Source organism: Haplochromis burtoni, unplaced genomic scaffold, assembly GCF_018398535.1.
Source record: "Haplochromis burtoni strain Fernald_Lab_line unplaced genomic scaffold, NCSU_Asbu1 Contig_5, whole genome shotgun sequence".
Lineage (NCBI taxonomy): Eukaryota > Metazoa > Chordata > Actinopteri > Cichliformes > Cichlidae > Haplochromis > Haplochromis burtoni.
This window is the reverse complement of record NW_024582366.1, coordinates 4,971,811-4,995,021: the sequence shown is the minus strand read 5'-3', so window position 1 is coordinate 4,995,021 and position 23,211 is coordinate 4,971,811. Positions and strand designations below refer to the sequence as shown.

Sequence of the window (23,211 nt, the reverse complement as noted above, 5' to 3'; positions counted from 1 at the left end):
AAGAAACAGGGAGTCCTAAGGGCTCTTTTTTAATAGAATAACTTTTCCACTTTCTCTAATAATGTGCAGTGAGTAAGAAACAGGAAGAAAACTTTGGCACATACCCAAATCAAAATTTAGGTTATTCCAGTTGTCAGGACTGGATGTATTTGGTTGCATTTTGCACCTAACAATCTTTTTCAATTCTACAAATTCTCTATAAATGGTTGATGTCATGCTTTTGTGCACAATAGAGGCCAACTTTAAGATGATTGAGAGTGTGATGATTTATTTTCACAGCCATCTTTACAGTAGGGTGGACTGAGTTTGCACCATAATGAATACGGTGCTCACTTGCTGCAAAGGCGAGCAATTTCAGCTTGAAAGATGTGATGCCACCCAAATCTTAAAACACCTGTTTCGTTTGACTTTTATTTTTCCACTTCAAGCATCTTCTCTCATTCATATCTTGAGCAGTTCTGGGTGCTACAAAGCATTTATTGGGCGGCTGTTTACCTCAAACTGACAGAGTGGCAGGCTGCCCGTCTACCTGCCCTGTCTGCCTGCCTTCACTTCTTCTTGCCAGTATCTCTTTCCAGCTGGAGCAGTTGAGTGGAGCTGGATTCAAACCGAGGGCCTGCAAAGTATCAACTCCTTGTTTCACAGCTTTGACAGACACTTTGATTTGACATGCCATGAACAGTTAAAGTGAAAGTTATGTATACATGTTAATTAAACTGTTTATGTGTGGAGGGGTCAGAGACATTAGCAAGTCCCAGCGCAGAAGTGTGAATTTCTTTTCTTTTTCCCCCCATCACGGTGTTTTAACCTCTTCTGTCTCTCATTTCTTTAATGATTACCAGGTGTGAGGGCAGAATTTTTCCTCCCCTTTTTTTGCCAAGTGGAGATGCGGATAGCTCTATTTGTGAAAAGTGTCTCTGTGTGTTTGAATTTAGGCGAGGATATTTGACGTCGGGCCCAGCTTGTTCAAAAGGCTCTCGTTTCTGGCAGAGAGTGACTCTGGAATTCACTGAGGGGATGTGGAGGTGGTGGTCTTCAGTTGTTGTTGTTTCTAATACTGGGATCGAAACTTTGAACTAGAAGTTTTTTTCTTTATGCATCTCTATTGCAAAAATAGAGATACAGAAATATTCACAAAGGAGAATCAAATGCTTAAAGTAAAAAAACCCCTGTTACTTGTCTTATAAATTAACATATTAAATTTTGTATACAGTAGTGTGCATAAGACTAAGCTTCTCATTTTTTATAATTTGCTAGGAAAATGGGAAATACTGTACAGTTTGCAAGGCAGATACTACAATTGTAACAAGCACAGCCTGAATACTCATAGGCAAGCTTTCTTTCCTGTCAAAATGTCACATTTGGCATTTTCTATAGATGCGACACAAGAAATGTACATTTGTGACATGTTGAGAGTAGCAAAATCCCTAAAGATACAATTTTAAATTGGTTCTTTCCTAAATTGTCTTTATGTCTAGACAGAACATTGGTTCATCTTTTGAGTTAGGTGCCCTTTTTATGCTTTATTGATTCACAGGTCAGTGTTAAGTGGCTTAACTAAAAAGAAAAACTACAGCTGGAAGTTATCAGGTACAATGACTGGATTGAAAATAAGTGAAAAAGCAGCCAATGTCCAAAGAAAAACTGCTATAGAAATCATAGAAACTATTGCTCAAGACCATGGTTATAAAAATATTTTTAGAAAGGGGTTGGCTGAAAATTTACACATCTATTGTATATAGATCTGTTTTACTGCAAGTCATTTGTACCACTAAGTAAAAATAATAAGGAGGATGACAAAATTGCAGCCATACTGGTTCTTTTTTCAATATAACAAGCAGACAGAACAGCAGAGTTCCCTGTCATTATATCTCATGTTAACGTTTAAGCTCCTTCTCATACTACAGGGAGCGTTGGGCTGACTGAGACAATACATTCCAGCGAGAAAGAAAAAGCTGACCTGCCACTCCCTCTCCCCTTGCCAAGACACTGCCCTTCCACCTTAATCATAGTTTTCATATCTGTACATTGAAAATTTGTTTCCCAAGGACGGTGCCATAAAACTACTGCTTTTTGAGATTTTTACCTGCCAGCTCTCTGCTTCCTTTCTCTACACACGTGGGGAGGTTGATGGAAGTGGGAAATAGGGGCGCTGATAGTAAGTGAGGGGAGAAATGTAGAGGGATTATTCTCTGGGAATTCTTTGAGAGGTTGAAGGGTTCAACATTGCATATGCCATAAACAAATAGTATAATTATTATTATTTTTTGTTATAAGAGAAAGTGGCTTTTTTAAAACACCCTTCCCTGCAGTAGGCTTACTGTCAAAATGAGGACAGCGTATGTGCTTGGGAAACTTGGAGCTGTTGTAGGGAATTTAAAAGTGGTCAGTGTTTGTATTCAGGTTGGAGATTTGTGTCACTGCTGAACATATGCAGGGATGAATTCTCAGTGTTAAAGACTGAAAATACCTGAAAATGTGAAAATTGTGTTTAATTGATCATGTTGATCAATTAAAGACAATCAAGTTAAAACAATAGGAGAAGTTGTGTGCACAAGTTGTATCAGCCTTTAGTGGTCAGCCAGTGTGTAAGTTATGTTTTAAATAATTGTCTTGTGTTATCTTGCTGAACTATTGTCGTACCGCACTGTACACTGTCCATCAGCAACCTTGTATTCTGTAGAAAATATTATTGAGCTAAACGATCAGTTGCCACCAGCTCATTCATTTTGTCTTGTCATAAAATCAAATGACTGTGAAACGTGAAAAAACCTAGAGTCAGATCTGTTCTCTGGCACCTGAATCTGTTATCTGAAATTCGAACTGCTTTATTATCTAGTAACGCAGGAGTTGCCCGTCTTAATTCATGCAGATAGGCAAAAACGACGTCTGTATTTGCCAAAGATCTGTAGTTTTTTTTTTTACATTTGAGGGAGTTAAGCTTCATTTAATATATTCTCTTACAAAGCAGACACTTAAACACAGGAATAAAGCTTTTATTACAAGTATAACCAGCGGTTAATGGCTCACCTTAAATATTTAATGCACTCAGCTGATGCTTTTACGAAGAGTGAGTTGCAAGGACAACAGAGGTAAATTTCCAAAGGAGGTTGTCAACATCACAAACAGCCAGTAGTAAACAATATCAGGGCTAGCCGCTTTAAATGGCTTGACTCAGAGTTCTTGAAAGTAAATCGATGTCTGACTTTCATTTGTTCTTTCTGTTGTCCAGACAAAACTCTCAGTATCTCTGATAAGTAGGATTGCGCATGCACGTTTACACAAATGCACTTTCCTGCCCGGCACTGCGGCAGAGCACATCTCTCTGAGGCAATGGTGTTTTTGGTCAAACACAGTAACTTTTTAAACATACAATTGTTCCATAATTAGTGAGATGCTAATTAATTTATGCTCCCCTGTTTGATGTACAGTATGGCAATACTTTGAAAGCAACTGTGTTCGTTCTTTGCATAAATTTGTAGCGTTTTCTGCAGAGTTCAAAAGAAATGCGGCAGAGTTTAGAAAGGCACGCTTGCATTTAAATAATGCGCCCCATTTTCCCGTCTGTTTGTTTTTAGGGATAATATTAATGAATTAACATTTTAAACAATCCGTCATTATTGTTGCGCTGCCACTTATTTTTAACTCAATTAGATTTTAATAGATCATTTTTTCCTAATGTGCACACTATGTTCTCCCCACTTTGTTCACTGCACAACAAAAGATTAATTACAAATAAGAGGAATGATCAAAAACATGATAATCAAATTGCAACAATAAGTTGGGAATTGCAATTCTAATGCAATACAATAGAGTATGTGTTGCAAATTAACCACCCACTGTCTGTTAGTGTGTGTGTGTGCTTGCTAACGTGTGTGCATGTGTCTGTGTGTGCAAACAGTATGGAGCCACGCTGAGTTTACATACATGATAAACACTTTGCTTGTGCTTTTAAATAATTCTCAATGGACATCAGAGATTTTAACATTTTACCTTATAGAGGTCTAATTATTATATATTTATCAGCAGAAGGACAGACACCCCAAATACAGCCCTATAGTAACAATTCTATCTCACATCGCGAGTGATGCGCATTTAGAGTCAGTCCATATTATTTTTAAAAAAATGACAAAAAAACATATCTCTTTACTTTTCAAAAGCCTTTTACTAGCCGACATTAAATAATATACCCTCACCGTCCACTTCGTCACGCACATCTAAGGTTAAACTGCTTCTTACCACAAACTTTGTGCATTTAGGCATGCAGACATGCTCACGATGCCCTGCTGAAGTTCAGAACGAACATATTCCCCAAAGAACTATATCTTTGAGCTGATAGAAAGGAAACGATAACTATATATAAATAACCATTTATTACAACCAAGGTATGCAGAACAGCATCTCTGAGCACCCCATCCCTGAAACAGAGGGGCTAAAGCAGCTTCCACTCATGCCGGCCTGAAAACAGGAATTGATACAGTTCACACAGGCTAAACAAAAGACTAGAAGACAGGAGGACTGGTCTGATAAATGGTCATTTCTCCTGCAACATTCAGATTTTAGGGTCAAAATTTGGCATATACAACGCTGAAAGTGTGGATCCATTCTGCCTTGTATCAACAGTTCACACCGGTGGTAGTGTCGAAATGGTGTGTGGGATATTTTCTTGGCACACTTTTGGGTCCCTTTAGTGCCTTACAATGTGACCAGTAAGTGTATAGATTCAATTGACTGCTAAGAAAAACTGCTGAAAAACGTCCAGGCTTGGCATATATCTAGAGTAGCCTTTCACCTTTGCAGTGCAGTCTCTTTGAGCTCGATGGCTGAGTGTCATCTAATGCTCGTAAATTGGAGCAGAGATGATAACAGATGACAAGATGATCTTGCCGTCACACTTGGAAAACAACACAGTCTCATCCTTCATTTGTTGATTCATTTATTTATTTAACGTGAAGACAAGGTTTTGTGGGCGCTGCTCTTTTTTTAAACATTTTTTTTATTGAACATTTGAAACTGAATACTCCAATTACTCCTGTGTATCGGGTAGTTAAAGTATAAGCTATGGGATGCACTTTGAAAACCAGAAACCTCAGCTCACCCACTGTTATTAGGTCACCAACCTCACCTATGCTGTCATGGTCACACTGTGCTATAGAAATATTTTTGTTTTTGTTTTTTTTGTATCTAATTTTTGGCCACTTCACATGCGTATGTAGCAGACGGATCTCGGTGTGCGATTCCTTGTTGTGTCTTCAGAATGGCAGAGACAAGAGAAATTGTCAGTTGTACGCAAGGTGTCACCAGCCTGCGCGACAGACGGGGCAATTCAGTCCCCGGAGGACAATGCGGCCAGGTGAATTTGTAGTAGCTTGGCCTAGAGGTCATCATCGTCAGCCACTGTCGCCCTGTCACTCCGAATGGGCCCCCAAATCATGTTGTCAATGGTGATGCATCGAGATCTTCCTCGGGCAAAAATTGGATGCTCCAAACTCAGCTTGATTGATGCATTGGGCAGGTTGTGCCTGCCTGTCTTCGGGATGTGTCCTTACCCTGGTTTAAAGATGAAGCAACAGAGACGTACTTGGTTGCGGTGAAAGCAGAGAGATGTACTTTTAAAAGTTTTTTTTTTTTTTTTTTGTGCTAGCGGTTTTCTTATCAAAGAATCTACCATATCTATCAGCCTTGAAATTTATAGGATTTTAACTGCCTTTTCATTTTTCTCGGTACATCTTTTGTGGCACGGTTCAATCAGTGTTCTGAGAATGTTGTTCTCACTGTTTTCATTGAGGCATCAGGATTACATTATGGCTCGAAGGCGAATGCACAGCTTGTACATTCAGTGGATGCCACAATGAAATGGAATGAAAAATAGCTGTTTTTCTGTGACCAAAAGTGCAGCCTTTATGCATCCAAGGGCATGGCATTCTTGGGCCCTGGGTACTAGCCGTGGAGTGTTGTGAACATGAAATATCTTCTTTTATGTGCCATTTTTTTCATTATGCTCCCTCTGTCTCTTTCTTTCTCCGCTTTCCTCCAATGGTTTTTCCTTGATGGTCTCGTCTGGCCCGGGTTGCTCTCTTTCTGTGTGTGTGAGTGTGGGGCTGTGTACATGTGAGTGTGTTTTAATAGACGCCACTGTTAATGCTGTCTTTATTGCCTCGTTTCTTGCTATTTGCGTAGATTTATGAGCACAGATTTTCTGTTTCTTTACATAATGCGTGTGCTCTGTGTGTATTTGTTAGTACTCAATCATATAATTGTGTTTTTTTTAATGTCAGAGAACACAGTATGAATATAGGCACTTGAGATTTTCTATTTCAATAAAACTGTGTGGAACCTTGGGTTGAAGCCTTTGATGGCTTAGCGCAGCCTGCAACGAGGAAGAAGTCTTGCAGACGAAACAAATGCAAGCTGAGCTTTATACAGAGGTGGCCCACTTTGGAGAAGTTGTCCTACTTCTTTCCTCATTACTTCCGACTAAAGTCTAATTCAGCTCTGTGCGACTAGAATAGACTTCAAATCAACCTTACCTGCATTAGTTTTGATCTTTTTTCTTCTTCTTCTTCTTTTATTTTTATAAAAATATAAGAGAGAAAACAGGTGTAACAACTTTGTCCTCCTCTTCTTTCTTTCTCCCTTTCTCTCTTTCTTTGTCTGTGTTTACAGGGCCTGTTCATCTTTCTGATATATGGGGTGTACAACACAGAGGTAAGTCTGCATTGTGTCTCAAGGCTGTTGGAGTGAATGAGAGAAATGACAAGTTTCTGATGGGCTCCTTGCTTAAAATCAGTGTGGGTGGGGTGCGCCAGAGTGTGTGTGTGTGTGTGTGTGTGTGTGTGTGTGTGTGTGTGTGTGTGTGTGTGTGTGTGTGTGTGTGTGTGGATGGGTAGAGGGATGAGAAGGAGGGGAGGGGACATCGTTTCCATGCGAGCGTCCCACTGCCCTTCATGCTTGGACTAACTTATATGCATCTGAGTCCAACCATTTAACACTGACACGCTGCAGTTCTCAGCCACTCATTCCTCACCCACATTGGCTAATATTTCACTGCCTCTTTAAGTTTTTAAACTCACAGCCCTCCATTTAGCATCCTGACAAAGCTGCTGGCCAGGGCTTTGCAGGGCTCCAAGCAGTACCCGTAATTGAACCGAAAAAAAAAAAAGGTAGTGGTGGTGGGGGGACAATATGCAACAAACAATATAGAATGAAGGGTGATAAAATGCAATCTTACTGCCTTATTACCATTTACCAAACCATAGCTTTGCGGGGGTGGAGAATGGTTGAGCGTCTAGACGGAGAGTTGTGATTTAATGGATGAGTCGCATGTCACAAAAATCACTCTTGGTCAACTGTGGCTCTTTGTAAAGTCTGCATAGGTGATGCTGCGTTTAAACTTAGGCCCACCTTCCAAAGTTGCATGTGAAAATTTAAAATTCAAAAGTCTGAAAAATGTGCAAAAATAAAGAAAGCAACAAGCAAATGGAAAAGACTGTAAATCTGAATGTAAATGCAGCATACGAAGCAAAATCTAAGACACCGTTTCTGCGGCTTGCTATTCATTTATGGTGAATACACATATACGCTGTCTTTTTGTTAGGCTTTTCTTTGACTGAATACACAAGGTCATTGGTCATTAGTCCATCGTCCTCCACTGCTCTTTTCTATTTCTCTTTCTTCAGTCTCTTTTATTTCAGCTTTCTGTCATTATCACCTGGCTGCTGACCATCAAAGAAAACATCTCGAGTTTTCTGTCCTTTTCCATTTTGTTTTCTCCCTCCTTTCTTCTCGAGAGCGTCGAGAGCAGCGTCCCTGAGTCATAGGCGACGTACTGACAATGCAGAGCCAGGGAGGGATGACCTTTTGCGCTGTAAAATACATCAATATAGCATTCTTGCTTAAGTGGCTTTTCAGTGCTCGGGAATTTGTTTTCTTACACTCATGCTGTCCTTGACCCTGAGGTCCTCGTGGTTTGTGAGCAGCTCCTCTTCAGGTTTGATTTTCAAGAGGACCTCACTGTTGTGGTAAAATTTGGGGGAAACAAAACAAAACAGAAAACCGAGTGATTATTTCATCTGCTCCCACTGACCCCGCCATCACCTCTCGAAGCGTAGGGAGCTTTTCTTTTGTTTTTACTTTTTCCTCCAGATTGTGATGCTTGGCAACGTTGGCTTTAGGTTTCAGCCTTCGTGACCCCTTAAAAGAAAATATTTGCTTGGTAAAAATTGTATTATTTTATTTATTTTTTTGTAAGGATCCTATGGGCAGGATATACGGTGTCCTGGCATTTTGATTCATTCAAAAGCTGTCTTGGAAGGGACTTTCAGCGACAGCTGGTATAGCACATGGCAGGTACACAAAACACACAGTGAGCACACTGTGTGTAAAAACTTTGCAAAGTTGCTGTTAGTTGTTAACATTTAAAACAGATGAGTCTAACCGCCTCTGTGTCAGGAGATTTCGCTTTGATATTCTTAAGGTGGTGAATTAACTAGTGCCTGAAAGTCAGGACATGCTCCATTTATGAAGCCGGTTTCTAGGCTGAATAATTACAATTGTGTATGGTATGGAAGAGAGACTACATCTGCTGCTATTACCCTCAAAATGTATCGTTTTAATTGCTAATTACCTGACAGTAGCTTTCCATTATTCATTGCAATTAGCTTTTCCTTGGTGGTCACCTTGTAATCCCACGCTTTGATGACCTTTTATTTCCATCAGCTCCAAGGATGTCGGCAGGTGTTGTCGGGCAGACTGCTTTAATATGGTAATCGCTTAGCACCCATTTACATGGGAAACCATGCTTTGCATCCTTTGCATCATTGCGAAACCTTGAGTGTGCGCAAACCCCTTAAACGCATAACGATCATCTAAAACAATGCCCTTCCCCTCATTGTCAAATGATTAATTAAGTTGTGTCATGTAATTGCCTCAGCTCACTGGCTGCTTTTGAGATCAGTGAAACCCTCGCGTCTCATTTTGCCCATTAAAATAATGTTAAGATAGTGTCTATCCAACATCTGCACTGTGTTGACGACCTCCTTAGTATCTTGTCAGAAATAATAGAAGGGTTTTTGAAACGCAATGCTGGCATTGTTGATTTTGCCTTGTCACGAGGCTTAGGCTCTCTTCATTATGTCGCCCTTCAGCAGTGGTACGTATGCAAAACATCTTCTGCATACACATGCTGTCTCTGAGACCGTGTGTATGCGTTCACTGTGGTGTCATAATTTATAACACGGCGTGACTTAATGAAGCCATAAGCCATAATGCATATTCACTAACGTTGTGGGCCGGGCTGGGACGGGCTGTAGTGATAAGTGCCCAGCCGATACAAATTTACAGTTAGTGCTGACAGAGGGCACAAACACAAGAGCGCGCACGCATACGCAAACATACACACGCTCACTCTCACAAGTACCAGAGGATTTTGAAGAAGATAGGAATAACTGAACTACCGGCAATTTTTTAACCTATTTTTATTTACTTATTTATTAGTATTTTGTTAGTAAACAGTTAAAGAAATTTTAATAACAAAATAATAACAGTGCCCCAATAGAAATTAAAGAATAAAGTTGGTTTAATAAAGTATAGGAATAGAAAAAATGTATGAATTAATTTTGGTATCCTGTAATATTTATTTCACTGTACTGAGAAATTAGCAAAATGTAATCGAAGCAAAGCAGTTCTTGTAAAATATATATATATATATATATATGTATATATATATATATATATGTATATATATTTATAGTAACAATATATATATATATATTATTATAACTATATATATTATAATATATATACAACTCTGTCTGGTATTTTATGTGTTAAATGAAGGTGTGCAGTACACTGTTTCATCTGAGTGTAAAAATGTAATCTGTTCTGCTAGGCCAGTCCCTTCTCCTCCAATAGCTCCCATTTGTTGGTCCCGGCGCTCTGTGTTGACAGATGATAGCTTGAAGTCGTCTCCTTAGTTTGCCAGCTCTATGTGTCACTTTCAAGTCCCATTAGGCGCTGGGACATGCTGGAGCACCCTCTCACACACACATACACTATCCCAACCACTGCGTGTCAGTGTCTGCAAACTAACCCTCAAAATATGTTCCTTCCATTCCACATTTTATTCTCCCTTCTCCATTTTTACACTTTGCATACTCGCAGGTGTTTGCTGTGGAAGATATTTTGTTTTAATTCAGCGTGTGCTGCAGTTATCTCTTTTGCTCCCATTCTCTGTGTCTTTCTTTCAGGTTCGAAGCACGGTCAACAGAATCAAGGAGAGGAGAAAAGCGCTTAATTTTTCAGTATGTAATCTTCCATTTTCCTGTGAACAAGTGTGTGTGCACGTCTTTATTCTGTTGTGTGTGTGTGTGTGTGTGTGATAAACACTGGTGTGACAGACTCAATTTTCCTTACAGCGTTTGCTTCTCATGAAAAAAAGAAAGAAAAAATTCCTACTACAGCAATGCCACAAAGAGTCTCTGTACATCGGCTCACTAGTCGACAGTCCGTGTTAGATGCCCTTATACATCAAACATACACCCATAATAACCCCCCCCCTTCCCTGCCCTCCTCACTCTCCCCATTGCAGCACCTTCATCGTAGCAATGTCAAGCTCCACGGTGGGTTACAAGTTTCTAATCCAGGACAAGCCATCCCCTGACATTAAAGTGTCAGGCCAGTATTTATACCTTGGTGGACGCCGTTTGGCTGAAATTGTGGGATGCTGCACGTGTGTCTGTGGTGTGTGTGCGTCTTGGGAGATTATAGCCTAACCAAAGGACATTAAAAGCAGTCACAAGTCTGTAGCACACACAAACATGCACATGTCAGACACGCATACGATTGCAAACCTTAACGCCTTGACAAACTCTCATTAAACTTATACCCAACCTCATCTTCCAATTGCATACACAGGTGCATGTGCATGAAAAGCCTCTGCTCCCATTGGAGCACACCACACAGCACCTTTCTCTGTATTCTAACCCACATATGTGACCCACCTTATAATAAAAAAGGAATGCAATAAATAAGTTGGTTAATTAATGTTTTCTGCATGTCTCCCTGTATGCATGTCTATGCAATGGGGTTGTGTGTTTGGGGGGGTTGGGGGGGACTTGCCTCCTGGTGCAATCTGATATATTGGTTGCTCATGTTATCAGTGAGCCCCCCCCCATCTACCATCATTTTTACTGCTTCCTCTCCCCTCTGTGGCGGCAATTTTCCAATCCTGCTGGGTTCCGCTATCAGAATGCGTTTTTTAGCCATCACCGCTGCCTGACAGTTTTTAGCTAATGCTATCTTGTGCCATAAATCCTGCTTGAAATACTGTATCTACCTGTCCTTTGGTTAGATAGGAGACATTTGGCTCTAGATGACCGCACATGCCCCTATATATATCCCCTTGTTGTAAAACATAGGATTGGGTATTGTGCCTTGCCGGGTGAGGGATAAAGAGGCTTCAGCGTGTTACTGCATATGGGGTCATTTGAAGACAAATGGCTCTTCAGAGATAGAGGAATTTATATGTTGCATTACTCATGAGTGAAGATTTACCCCGAAAAGGATGATTCACAATAAATTCATTTTAGGAATTGAAAGTGGTTATTTAAATAAAAAAAGACCATTTTAAGCTTTCATTGTCCTCTTATACCTTTATCGTAAAAATATTAAATGTAGCCAGTACTAAGCCGAGTTATGTCAAAGCCACCGCAGTACTGACTTTTGGAATATGCCTTCATCTCTAGGCTGATGTAGTGTCTCTAAACAGTGCAAAGGGTATAAATGCACAGTATTCTGCAAAAGCCTTGATCCACCCATCATTTCTTTATATTTTGCTAGGAAAAGGGGAAATATGTATAGAGATTTCTTGAAATATGCAAAAATAAATGGAAAAAAGTATATAAGGCAAAAACAGAGTTTGAAAGTGCATATTTGGTTTCACTATCTTTACTCTTCAACGCAGCCTGAACTCTCAAAAGCAAGCTTGTCATTTCTTATGCTTTTACTGCACTGCCATTGTGTTTCTTATGCTAAACAATGAAGCTGTTGCCAATCACACCTTTCCAGATTATGTAACTGTACTTTTCTGTGTTTAGAATTCCATGAATGGTGGCACAATCTCTACCACCACCAGTTGAAATTCAGCCTCAAACCATGACAGAGCCTCCACCGTGTTTTATACCTCCCTGTTTATTTCTGCCATACATATTGATGACTATTTGAACCCACAATTTTAAATTTGGATTCATCAGCCAGCTTTATCTTGTGTAATACTTCTTAATAGTGGTTTCGTCACAGTCAATTTTCTAGTAAGACCATGTCTGACGAGGCTTCGGGAAACAGGAGAGCAGGAGATAAAGGACCATATGTATCTCTTAGAGCCTATGTGAGGGCTTTGCTGGATTTTTTTCTCTATTTCTTAAATAATTTATAGCTTAATGTATCATCCAATCTATTATTTTTTTCAGGGGAGAAAAAACCCACACCAATGATATAAAAGTCTCAAAAACCCACAAAACCCGTATATGATATATTAGGCATTAAGGGGCTAAGGACATAATGTTCATGCTTTCATCAGCTGTAGATAGTGTTTTAGGCCTGCCACTTGTGACCCCCACCAGTCTAGTTTCCTCAAGGACACACTGTGCATACTGTGCTAAGATATGCTAAGTGTTTGGCTAATAGCTCTCTTAGAATTTGCCATAGTATTTCTTGGTATTTTCCATTTCATTTAGAGAAATTGGAACATTTTTGTTCCTGCTGGCAGTAAGTATTTAAGTTATTTTTATTTACTAGTATTTTTCTTCCTGTTATGTGTAGACACATCACTGGTCCATCATTTCAGATGCTTCAGATGCTTTTTTTTGAATACTTTATTGATTCATACGTCAGTGTTCAGTGGAAATGAGTGTTGGCTGAAACCTTTAGACAGTACTGTATGTCTGGCACAAACACATCATTTTTCCCTGGTGTTGCAATATTTAACTTTAAAAGTCATTGGTCTTGCTATAGTCTGCTATCGTTGAAGAATTTGCAGGTGGCTAGATTTATAACGACCGATTAATCTGCTATACATGGCTGTGAACTGTGGGAGAAAGCTGGAGCACATGGAGAAAAACCACACAAGCACAGGGAGAACCACCTACTTTGACAGCTTCTTGTATAAATTCCACCAAACCTAATCACACACTATCCCCTCTTTAATTCCACACCACTGCTGACCTCTTTAGCCCTTTTCCTCTACTTGGGTGTGGATCTCAAACAGCGTTGTTTTCTTGTTTGACCCCAGGGAGCACAGTTTTATACACACACACATACACACAGCCACTTTGAACAGTGTCGCCTGTCTGTTTGATACCTTGTACCTCTTGACCCACCCTGACCTTCTTGTACACTCACAGCCAGATTGCTTTGTGAAATAAAGCTGTCAGTTGTAGGACCCAAATAAAAAACAACCCCCCCTTAGTGCTCCGTGCCCCTGACATCACTGAAATATAGATATAAATTGGAAGTGGATTAGTTTTTTTGATCTTAATTCAAGTTTTGACAAGACATAGGAAGCTACATGTAGAAGTTACAATTTAAAAGAAAAAAAAATGAATGGGACTAGAATTTGGTGTTGGTGTTTCCTTTCTTGTCTTTATCTGGTAGCACAAAAATATGTGTTGCTCAAAATACTTTTAATAAAATGCCATTTATTTATGTTGCTGGTTAAAGTGACTGACAATGACATGTCGCAGTGCATGCATTTGCCTTTTTCTATTTGCAGTAAGACAGAAGAGCAGGGTATAAAAGACATTCCAGTCTGATATAGTACAGTACAAGACTTAGGAAACCCTGGAACCTTGTCATTGGCCTCCTTGACCCCACAACTCCAATTGAGAGCCGTGCAAATAAGTGGGTTTTGTGTGATTGCAGTTTATTTTGGTCTGGATGGAAGATGCATGTGCATGGTGTAAAACAAAGAGCTCTTTCACTTACTTTTCTACATCAGCTGCTCTAGCTTGCTGGCCACACTGTGGGAAGAATAACACAGTACGTAACAATAGCCTATATGATTTTTCGAAATCTTGATGAGGGGTAATCAAGGGAAAAAAGGCATAATTTAACATGAAATATCTACTACTTGTCCATCTGAGTTTAGTACACATTTCCTAATATATGTTTATGTATTTATTTTCCAGTTTTTCTTGAAAGTACTGTTAAAGTACCTTTCTTTAACATTTTAAATGCATAAGAGTGCCAAGTGGAATAGATACAGAAGGCAGCAACATAAGAATGATGATAATTGTATATATAACTAATTTGTATCACTAATGGGCAATTAATAAGCTGCTGATGATACTGCTTTCTTATATCTTATAGAACTGTGCCAGTTCCCGACCATCCAGTTCAGTTACCAACTCTCGTCCTGTCAGTTTCCCACTTGGAACAACTCCAAGCCAGGAAGAGGAAGGCTATGCTTGCAGCACCACGCTAGGCCCGGCAATGCAGGAAGAGAACAGCCAAGGTGAGCTCTGACTCCAGTGTCATGCAACTATAAGTGGAGTTAGTACACCAACTTTCCGTTGAGGCGGGGTTGTCGTTGTCATCGTTAATCAAAATATAATTTGGGGTCTCAGTCATTCAGTAACCTGGAAATTATTAGACCACATTCACATTCACAAAAGTAAAAAAATGAGAGAAGTTGTAATGTCCAAAAATCACTGTGCAGCGGTGATTGATTTCTGTCCAATGATAAACATTGAAGACCAATCATGGTGCATGTATAGTTGGCAGTCATGAAGGAAACTTTCTATTGTTTCTTCTGACTAACTAAAAAATTCATTTAAAAAAGACTTTTGTCTCAATTTAAACAGTAAAAGGGCCACATTTCCAGCATAATGATTCCACCTAGAGAAATGTAAAGCAGTTACTGTATTGTATTGCTTTAAAAAGTAATCTTTGTCTTTTCTTTAAAATGTAATACAGTTGCCCTTTTGTTTGGCTGTTGTAAAAAAGCAAAGCCTTCTCTGATTCAGTTTTCCACACAATCTTTTCTAGTTCTGCTCAAAAGATGTGCAATAGCATGCAGTCTTTGGAGCTAAACATAATAGCAGGTCACAATATTGCTTGCTAATTTGATTATTCTGCTGGCCTCAAAAAGCACAACCAACCCACCATCACTTAAAAAGAACAAGGAAGGTCACCTATTCTGTGATTTCTTTAAAAAATTATTATTATTTTTGTTATTTGAATGAAATTTTCATTTCTTTAGAATAGCTGAAATATTCTCTTGGTCGTGTGTCTTTGTACTTCATCTTTTTAAGACGGCAGCACCTGTAGCCTTGGTTGTCGAAATTTTCTGCTCAGCAGTAGAAGTTTTCAAGTGAAGGACTTTAATTTTCACTGAACACTTCAGTACAAGAATAGAAGAAGCTTTTTGAAAGATTTTTTTTAAGGAAGCAGTGAGAGTGACTTGTTTAGAGGGGGAAGGGTTGCAAAATAGGCAGCCAAAAGATGTGAAGATGGGGTGTTATTGAATACGAGACTAAAGGTTTATTTTCTGTGCACAGATTAGAAATTAAAAACAAAACTAATAAAACACCAAATTCGTGGGGTGCAACAGCCATCCAATCAGTTTCGTCTTCATTATGGTATGGAATCTATGCATGCAGTTCAAATTAAAATGCTTTTCCATGGTTTTTTTTAAGGGGCATTGGGAACAATGCTGCACTCTTAACCCATTATTACCAACACCCCTGATCAGTGTCCAGTTGAATTGATTACATATTGCATTGGGTCTGAAAGCCACATGAATTCACTGATGAGTAATTGATGAAAAATTTCAGATTTTACATTTGCAAAGAAACATATGTTTTAAGAGTCTCGCATATCATTATATTGTCTACTACAAGAAAAATAATGCCATCTCTATACTAGTGCGACACCATCCCTGGGAGTGTACCTCATGCCTTTGATTCATATCACATTATTTTGAAGAAGAATACAATGACCTCAGTGCATATATTGAAACTTGGACATCACTATACTTGGACCTGGATTATAGGTCTGAAGGTTTGGTGTTGCAACTTGTGCGATCCCATGCAAGATGATCTGTAGTTCTGATTGCAGCAGTGTAAGTATATTCCCCCACTAGCATATCTGCAAGGCATTACCGCAAAGCGTTCTCAATCTGAGAGTAGCGGCTGGCCCTATTGAGTGAAATCAGACATCTAACGTATTCTGTTAAACTCTAACACTAACCAGACACCCTGGATTCAATCTAGCTGCCTGACCCATGCTGCACTCAGCAGGGTTGAAACTCCTTTTATTGTTGAATAGATCGCCGATACCAGTTTCAAAGAAGGCTAAGAAAGCGGTAGAGGTCAATCTCAGGTTTCACTCTATCATTTTTATTCTTTTTGCTCACTTTCTTTTACTGTTTACTAAAAAGTAAACAGTATTGAAGCCAACAGTTTAAGACCTTTGAATGTACTTATATGGGAATATATTTGTGAATATAATGTAATTATGTATTTGACATGGCATGGACTCTACAAGTTAGAAGCAAAACTGATAACTTGACAATCTTTAGAAGAACTTCTACAATCTCTACAAGACAGCCTTCTTTTAAAAGTGCTTTCTTCTATTTGGAGGCTTAGGACAACAAAATCATCAAAACTCCACAGGTCATCGATTTCTACTTATGCCCAAATAAAAAAGTTTAAATTTGTAATAATTTAATTCTGAAAAGTAAACTTTCATGTATTCTATATTTATTAGATATAAAGTAGAACATTTCAGACAGTTCAGACAGATTATAGGTTTTTTATATTCAAAAATCAACTATCATTTTTTACTATGCTTTCTGAAACAGGTCTCGTAAATTTATGTCAGCCCCACAAAATCCAGAGCCTTAAGGGACTCAGGTCAAATCTCATCCACCCCAATGACTCAGCCACCAGAGTTTTTTTAACTATCTCATTGACCTCAGCCACAGTAATGAGTGAGCCACCCCCCTCATCTCTAGACTTTTAGACTTTACCTCCTTTGCTGGAGCCATACGATTCTTAAGATCCTCCAGACACCTTCCAGACTAGGTCCTCTGCAAGATGCTCCCAGTGCACCTGTACTATACACCAGTCCTGTATAGCATCGTTCCCCGCCACCTGATCCAACTCACCACCAGGTGGTGATCAGTGGAAGCTCTTCGCTTCAGCTGAATGTCCAAGACATAAAACTGTAGAACTGATGATACAATTACAAAATTATTTACTGATCTGTAGTCCAGATTATCCTGTTGCCAGGACTGAGCATTGTATTATAGGCAAACTTTCATGGGACAAAAGCCTAATAACAGAAGGGCTTTCCACTGTTATTTCCCATGTAGTACGTGAACATGACAGTAGAGTCTGCGGATGGGGCCCACCCACCCAAGGACTCATGAAAAGGCCAGTACCATTGAGTTGTCAGTCAAGGCCCCTTCCCCAACCAAAATGTATCAACTGGGGTTATTTTGTGTATTGGAAATGTCTGAATTAGGCAGATTTTTCCATTTAGAATAGAGCAGAGGTCGGTAACCTTTCTGATGATGAGTGCCATCTAAAATTTCCTCAGAAGTCAACATGCCATATGATTGCATTAGCAATAAATTTAATAACCGTCTATACTAACAGTTACAGACTATATAGAACAACTTTATAGAATTATATTTGTTCGCAGATGTTGGCAGCTATCAGGAAATAGTTATAAGCTATATTTGAAACACTCAAAAAAGACACTTTTTTTATCCATAACAAGAACTCCATAACTAGAGATGGCACGATACCACTTTTTTATGTCCGATACCGATACCGATATCATAAATTTGGATATCTGCCGATACCGATATGAATCCGATATAGTGTATTTTTTAATCAATAAAACAGTTTTTTAAATATCTTGCTGCTTTTTGTATAAGTTCATACTCAAGTTAAAAAACAAACACTAAAGCTATTCTGTTGTACCTGTATGCAAAAAATGCACTGCACCCAAAATATTTCATAGTTCAGCAATACTGATCAATCTAATAAACTTAAACCTACACCATCCTCCCTATTCTGGTATTTTAAAGAGTAATTAGCAGAAACATTAAGCAACCTAACTAATAGGGTTCTAAAACTCCCAGCAAAAAAAAAATAGGGAACCACCCACCCTCCACCTCATGATGCTTAATTGACGTAATCAACTATAATTTGATGCAGTGTGAAAAAAAAATACACAGAAATCAGTTATTTTTCAAGAATAATTAAATAGATTCAACATCTTTCTTCAACAGAATTGCAGACTGAACAAATGGTATCTTCCCAAAGGAAAAAGTACTATAGCTTACTAGGGTATATTGGACTTAATAGTTACTATATACAGTAATGGACTTCTATACATTTTACATCAGATTAAAACTTTGGGTGTAAAATTCGGATAATTATTTATTAAAAGCTAGACATTTTAAATGAGAATAAGAAAGAAAAGTATGTCTTTGTGCCCCCCTTTTCACTGTTAATGCCCTATCGGCCCCCCTGGCTAAACTTTGCTAGATCCGCCCCTGCACAGTCAGCTACGTAGAAAAGGATCCTGGTGTAGAAAGTAATAATAAATAAATTCTAACAACAGCTTATCAAGCTTAAACGTGCTGCTGTTGTTCAGCCGCTGGTTTCCTCTTTCTGGCCCGAAGTGAGCAATAAACAAACAAGAGAGACGGACTCTCGACAGAAAAGCCGATCAGCTGATCATTAAGCAGTTTCATGATTGAAGTAGCAGCAAGAGAGGGAGGGGGAGAGAAGAGGCAGTCGCTCCATATATGGGTTGTTAAGCTTAACGCTGGAATGCTTTACAAACATTCAGAGATGAACTTACACACTTGCTTTACTTCTCTCTGGGATAACTTCCTCGGAGATGAAATGCCGGATTGCTAGCGAGGCTACAAATACACACAGCCGCTCTATCGCGTGACCCGTACTGATGTGCTACGGTTATGAGCCGAGTTACGCCATGTCGCAAGTTTTGTGAGGTGCTTTTTTGATATTTAATGGATCGGCTTACATTTTTTTATTTTTCTCCGATATCCGATCCAGTAATTTACGTCAGTATCGGACCGATACCGATACTTAATATCGGATCGGTCCATCTCTATCCATAACAGCAAATAAACTGTACAACAGAAAATACAAATGCTATTTATGGTCTCCTCACAACAATAATAAGAAAAATAAACTGGGCCAATATGGCATGTTTGTTAATACAGAGATACACATGTTAATGTGATCTCTGGTCTCCCACTCAGAGACACAGGTCTCTGAGTGTCCAGCATTCAGACGGTTACCTGAGGACGCCCTTCGTCTGAGAGAAAATCTGCTCACACAGTTCTGTAGAGCCAAATGTCAATAAGGCTTCTGCAATGTTCTGAAGACAGTTAAACTTTACAGATAGTGATGTCCAGCAGTTGAAAATGCAAGCTCCATGAACATGCACAGCTATGGATTCCAGCTGCAAACTTTGACCCCCACAGACTCGAGCTATTCAGTTCAATCAGCTGCATTTCAATGTCCTCTGTGTCCAGCCAGTTAATGTGAGACAAAACCAGCTGCTCATTAAAACATTCTGGTTTGATCAGAAAATAAAAACATTGGTCCATACACCTGAAAGTCCCGAAAACGCACTGTGAATTCTGCCTCAAGTCTACGGATGTCTCCGTGTATTTCCGCGGTGCTGATGCTGCGCTGAGCGGACAGCTCATGATGCATTTGAAGTGTCAGAATGTGGAAATTTCAACATTGCTTGAAAAAACTGCCAGCCAGCAACATCCCTCCCACCGGTAGGCTAAGTTATTTTTAGCCAATTACAAGTTGAATCTGGTAGTTGGGGTTGTTAGCTAAGATACCGTCATTAAGAAGCGGCACAACTAATGTGTGTATGCGAGCTAATTTGCGATGTGCACCGCTGGCCCGGCCATTTATTTTTTAATGCACCTTCTCAGATTAATTCACTGCGTGTCGGGCTCGTGCCATCAGTTAACCCTTAGCGTGCCCATGGTTGCCGACCCCTGGAATAGAGTACACTCTTTATATAACCTGTATCCTAATAGATTCTCATATTATTAGGAGAGTAGTAGAATATAAGTCTGTACAGATATATTTAGAATAAGTAAACAATGCCTTGTTGATTTACTTGAAGAGGCTCCTTATGATTTTCTTTAATCCGGTGACATCTAAATGTTTGCTTTAGTAGAAAGAAGTGAATTAAAGGAAACTGGTTTTGTTCACAAGTTTTATTGGCAAAAATGCAAAATTGTGTCAAATTTGATTGCTGACCTAAAAATAGGAAAGAATCTTTCACCTTTATTTACTTATTGTTAATTGTTAGCCTCATGATTTATGATCTGTATTAATGTCCATCAGAGAATTAGTCCTTTTGTCGCTAACCATGTGTCGTTAGAGGACGTAGGACAATCGAGCATCATATTACAATCTAGGTCTTGAGTAGATAAATATTACAGTGGGGCAAAAAAGTATTTAGTCAGCCACCGATTGTGCAAGTTCCCCCACTTAAAATGATGACAGAGGTCAGTAATTTGCACCAGAGGTACACTTCAACTGTGAGAGACAGAATGTGAAAAAAAAATCCATGAATTCACATGGTAGGATTTGTAAAGAATTTATTCATAAATCAGGGTGGAAAATAAGTATTTGGTCACCTCAAACAAGGAAAATCTCTGGCTCTCACAGACCTGTAACGTCTTCTGTAAGAAGCTTTTCTGTCCCCCACTCGTTACCTGTATGAATGGCACCTGTTTGAACTCATCATCTGTATAAAAGACACCTGTCCACAGCCTCAAACAGTCAGACTCCAAACTCCGCCATGGCCAAGACCAAAGAGCTTTTCGAAGGACACCAGGAAAAGTATTGTAGACCTGCACCAGACTGGGAAGAGTGAATCTACAATAGGCAAGCAGCTTGGTGTGAAAAAATCAACTGTGGGAGCAATCATCAGAAAATGGAAGACATACAAGACCACTGATAATCTCCCTCGATCTGGGGCTCCACGCAAGATCTCATCCCGTGGGGTCAAAATGATCATGAGAACGGTGAGCAAAGATCCCAGAACCACACGGGGGGACCTGGTGAATGACCTGCAGAGAGCTGGGACCAAAGTAACAAAGGTCACCATCAGTAACACACTACAACGGCAGGGAATCAAATCCCGCAGTGCCAGACGTGTTCCGCTGCTGAAGCCAGTGCATGTCCAGGCCCGTCTGAAGTTTGCCAGAGAGCACATGGATGATACAGCAGAGGATTGGGAGAATGTCATGTGGTCAGATGAAACCAAAGTAGAACTTTTTGGTATAAACTCAACTCGTCGTGTTTGGAGGAAGAAGAATACTGAGTTGCATCCCAAGAACACCATACCTACTGTGAAGCATGGGGGTGGAAACATCATGCTATGGGGCTGTTTTTCTGCCAAGGGGACAGGACGACTGATCGGTGTTAAGGACAGAATGAATGGGGCCATGTATCGTGAGATTTTGAGCCAAAACCTCCTTCCATCAGTGAGAACTTTGAAGATGAAACGAGGCTGGGTCTTCCAACATGACAATGATCCAAAACACACCGCCCGGGCAACAAAGGAGCGGCTCCGTAAGAAGCATTTGAAAGTCCTGGAGTGGCCTAGCCAGTCTCCAGACCTCAACCCCATAGAAAATCTGTGGCGGGAGTTGAAAGTCCGTGTTGCTCGGCGACAGCCCCAAAACATCACTGCTCTCGAGAAGATCTGCATGGAGGAATGGGCCAAAATACCAGCTACTGTGTGTGCAAACCTGGTAAAGACCTATAGTAAACGTTTGACCTCTGTTATTGCCAACAAAGGTTATGTTACAAAGTATTGAGTTGTATTTTTGTTATTGACCAAATACTTATTTTCCACCCTGATTTACGAATAAATTCTTTACAAATCCTACCATGTGGATTCATGGATTTTTTTTTTCACATTCTGTCTCTCACAGTTGAAGTGTACCTCTGGTGCAAATTACTGACCTCTGTCATCATTTTAGGTGGGGGAACTTGCACAATCGGTGGCTGACTAAATACTTTTTTGCCCCACTGTATGTGGGTAAGAGTTTATGACACTTACAATAATGATATTCACATTTGAAAAGTACATATGCTGTGAGTTATTGCGCCTTGTTGCTGTTCTGTGCACCTCTCAAACTGTGATTTATAGCATTTCCTTTGCAGCTGATCTACATGATCCTCAGCAGTATTGCCGCGTCTCTTATTCATATGGGGCGCAGTATATACAGTCTATATGCCACAGTTACATGACTGAACCTGCCATGCACCAAGACAAATTAAACTGAGCAGGAAAAAATAATGTTTTTGATGTAACACAACTGTAGAAATAATGGAGTGTCAGATATTATTACTTAGCCCATTTGGTGCTCTTCCAATTTGCTGCTGTACTATGAAGTCCACTGCAAATGCAATCACCTGCATGTGATTTATTGGGACTTGGGTTGTTGGCCAAGAACTCATACACCACTACATTGCTATTATTTTCTAGCTGTAACTTCTATTATTACTGTTCTAACACAGAGTGTGTGATGCTGTGAAAACGCTAATATAGTAGTTGATCCATTTCTCAGAGTGACAAGCAGGCATTTTTAATGCTTGATTGAATCAGTAATAAATTCATAAAATAAAAAAAATCTGGCTTTTTTATAAAGTGACAACTTTTTAATGATTATGTATTCCATTAAAGTACAAATAACAAACAGATAGTTTTCTTTTTTCTAACAATAACCATTGGATCTGCTGAGTGATACTGGTATCTTACATATATACGGTCAAGTAGTAATTGTTTCTGAGTGGGTGTAAATTTCTGCATGATTGGGACAAATATTCAAAGCAGACAGTGAGTTATGTTAAGGAGTGATATTCAGTGAGAAATCAGAAAGTAAAGCAAGTATTTGCCACGAGGAAGGACATGCGCGTGATGAAGGAACAAAAGGGGAGTAGGCAGTGAAGTATGGCGACACTGGAACTGAAAGGGATGTGCAGATGTTGGCGTAAGTTTTTGATCAGAAGGCCCCACGTAATAGCTGTGTGGAAGGTTGCGAGGCGAAGTAATGGTAGGTCACTAGGTCACATCATCTCTTTACTTTGTTAAAGAATCTTATTCAGCAAAGACAGACAATTG

At 39.5% G+C, this 23,211-nt stretch overlaps 1 protein-coding gene across 2 annotated transcripts in view; it reads left to right on the top strand.

Annotated features, from left to right (window-relative positions):
- LOC102309902 (adhesion G-protein coupled receptor D2) overlaps nucleotides 1-23,211 on the top strand; it is a 90,750-nt gene that overhangs the window by 31,672 nt on the left and 35,867 nt on the right. For both annotated transcript variants that reach the window (XM_005920914.3, XM_014333179.2), the window contains exons 21-23: nucleotides 6,667-6,708; nucleotides 10,248-10,301; nucleotides 14,365-14,509. In XM_005920914.3, the coding sequence (XP_005920976.1) occupies nucleotides 6,667-6,708; nucleotides 10,248-10,301; nucleotides 14,365-14,509 (241 nt within the window). The remainder of the gene's footprint in view (nucleotides 1-6,666; nucleotides 6,709-10,247; nucleotides 10,302-14,364; nucleotides 14,510-23,211) is intronic.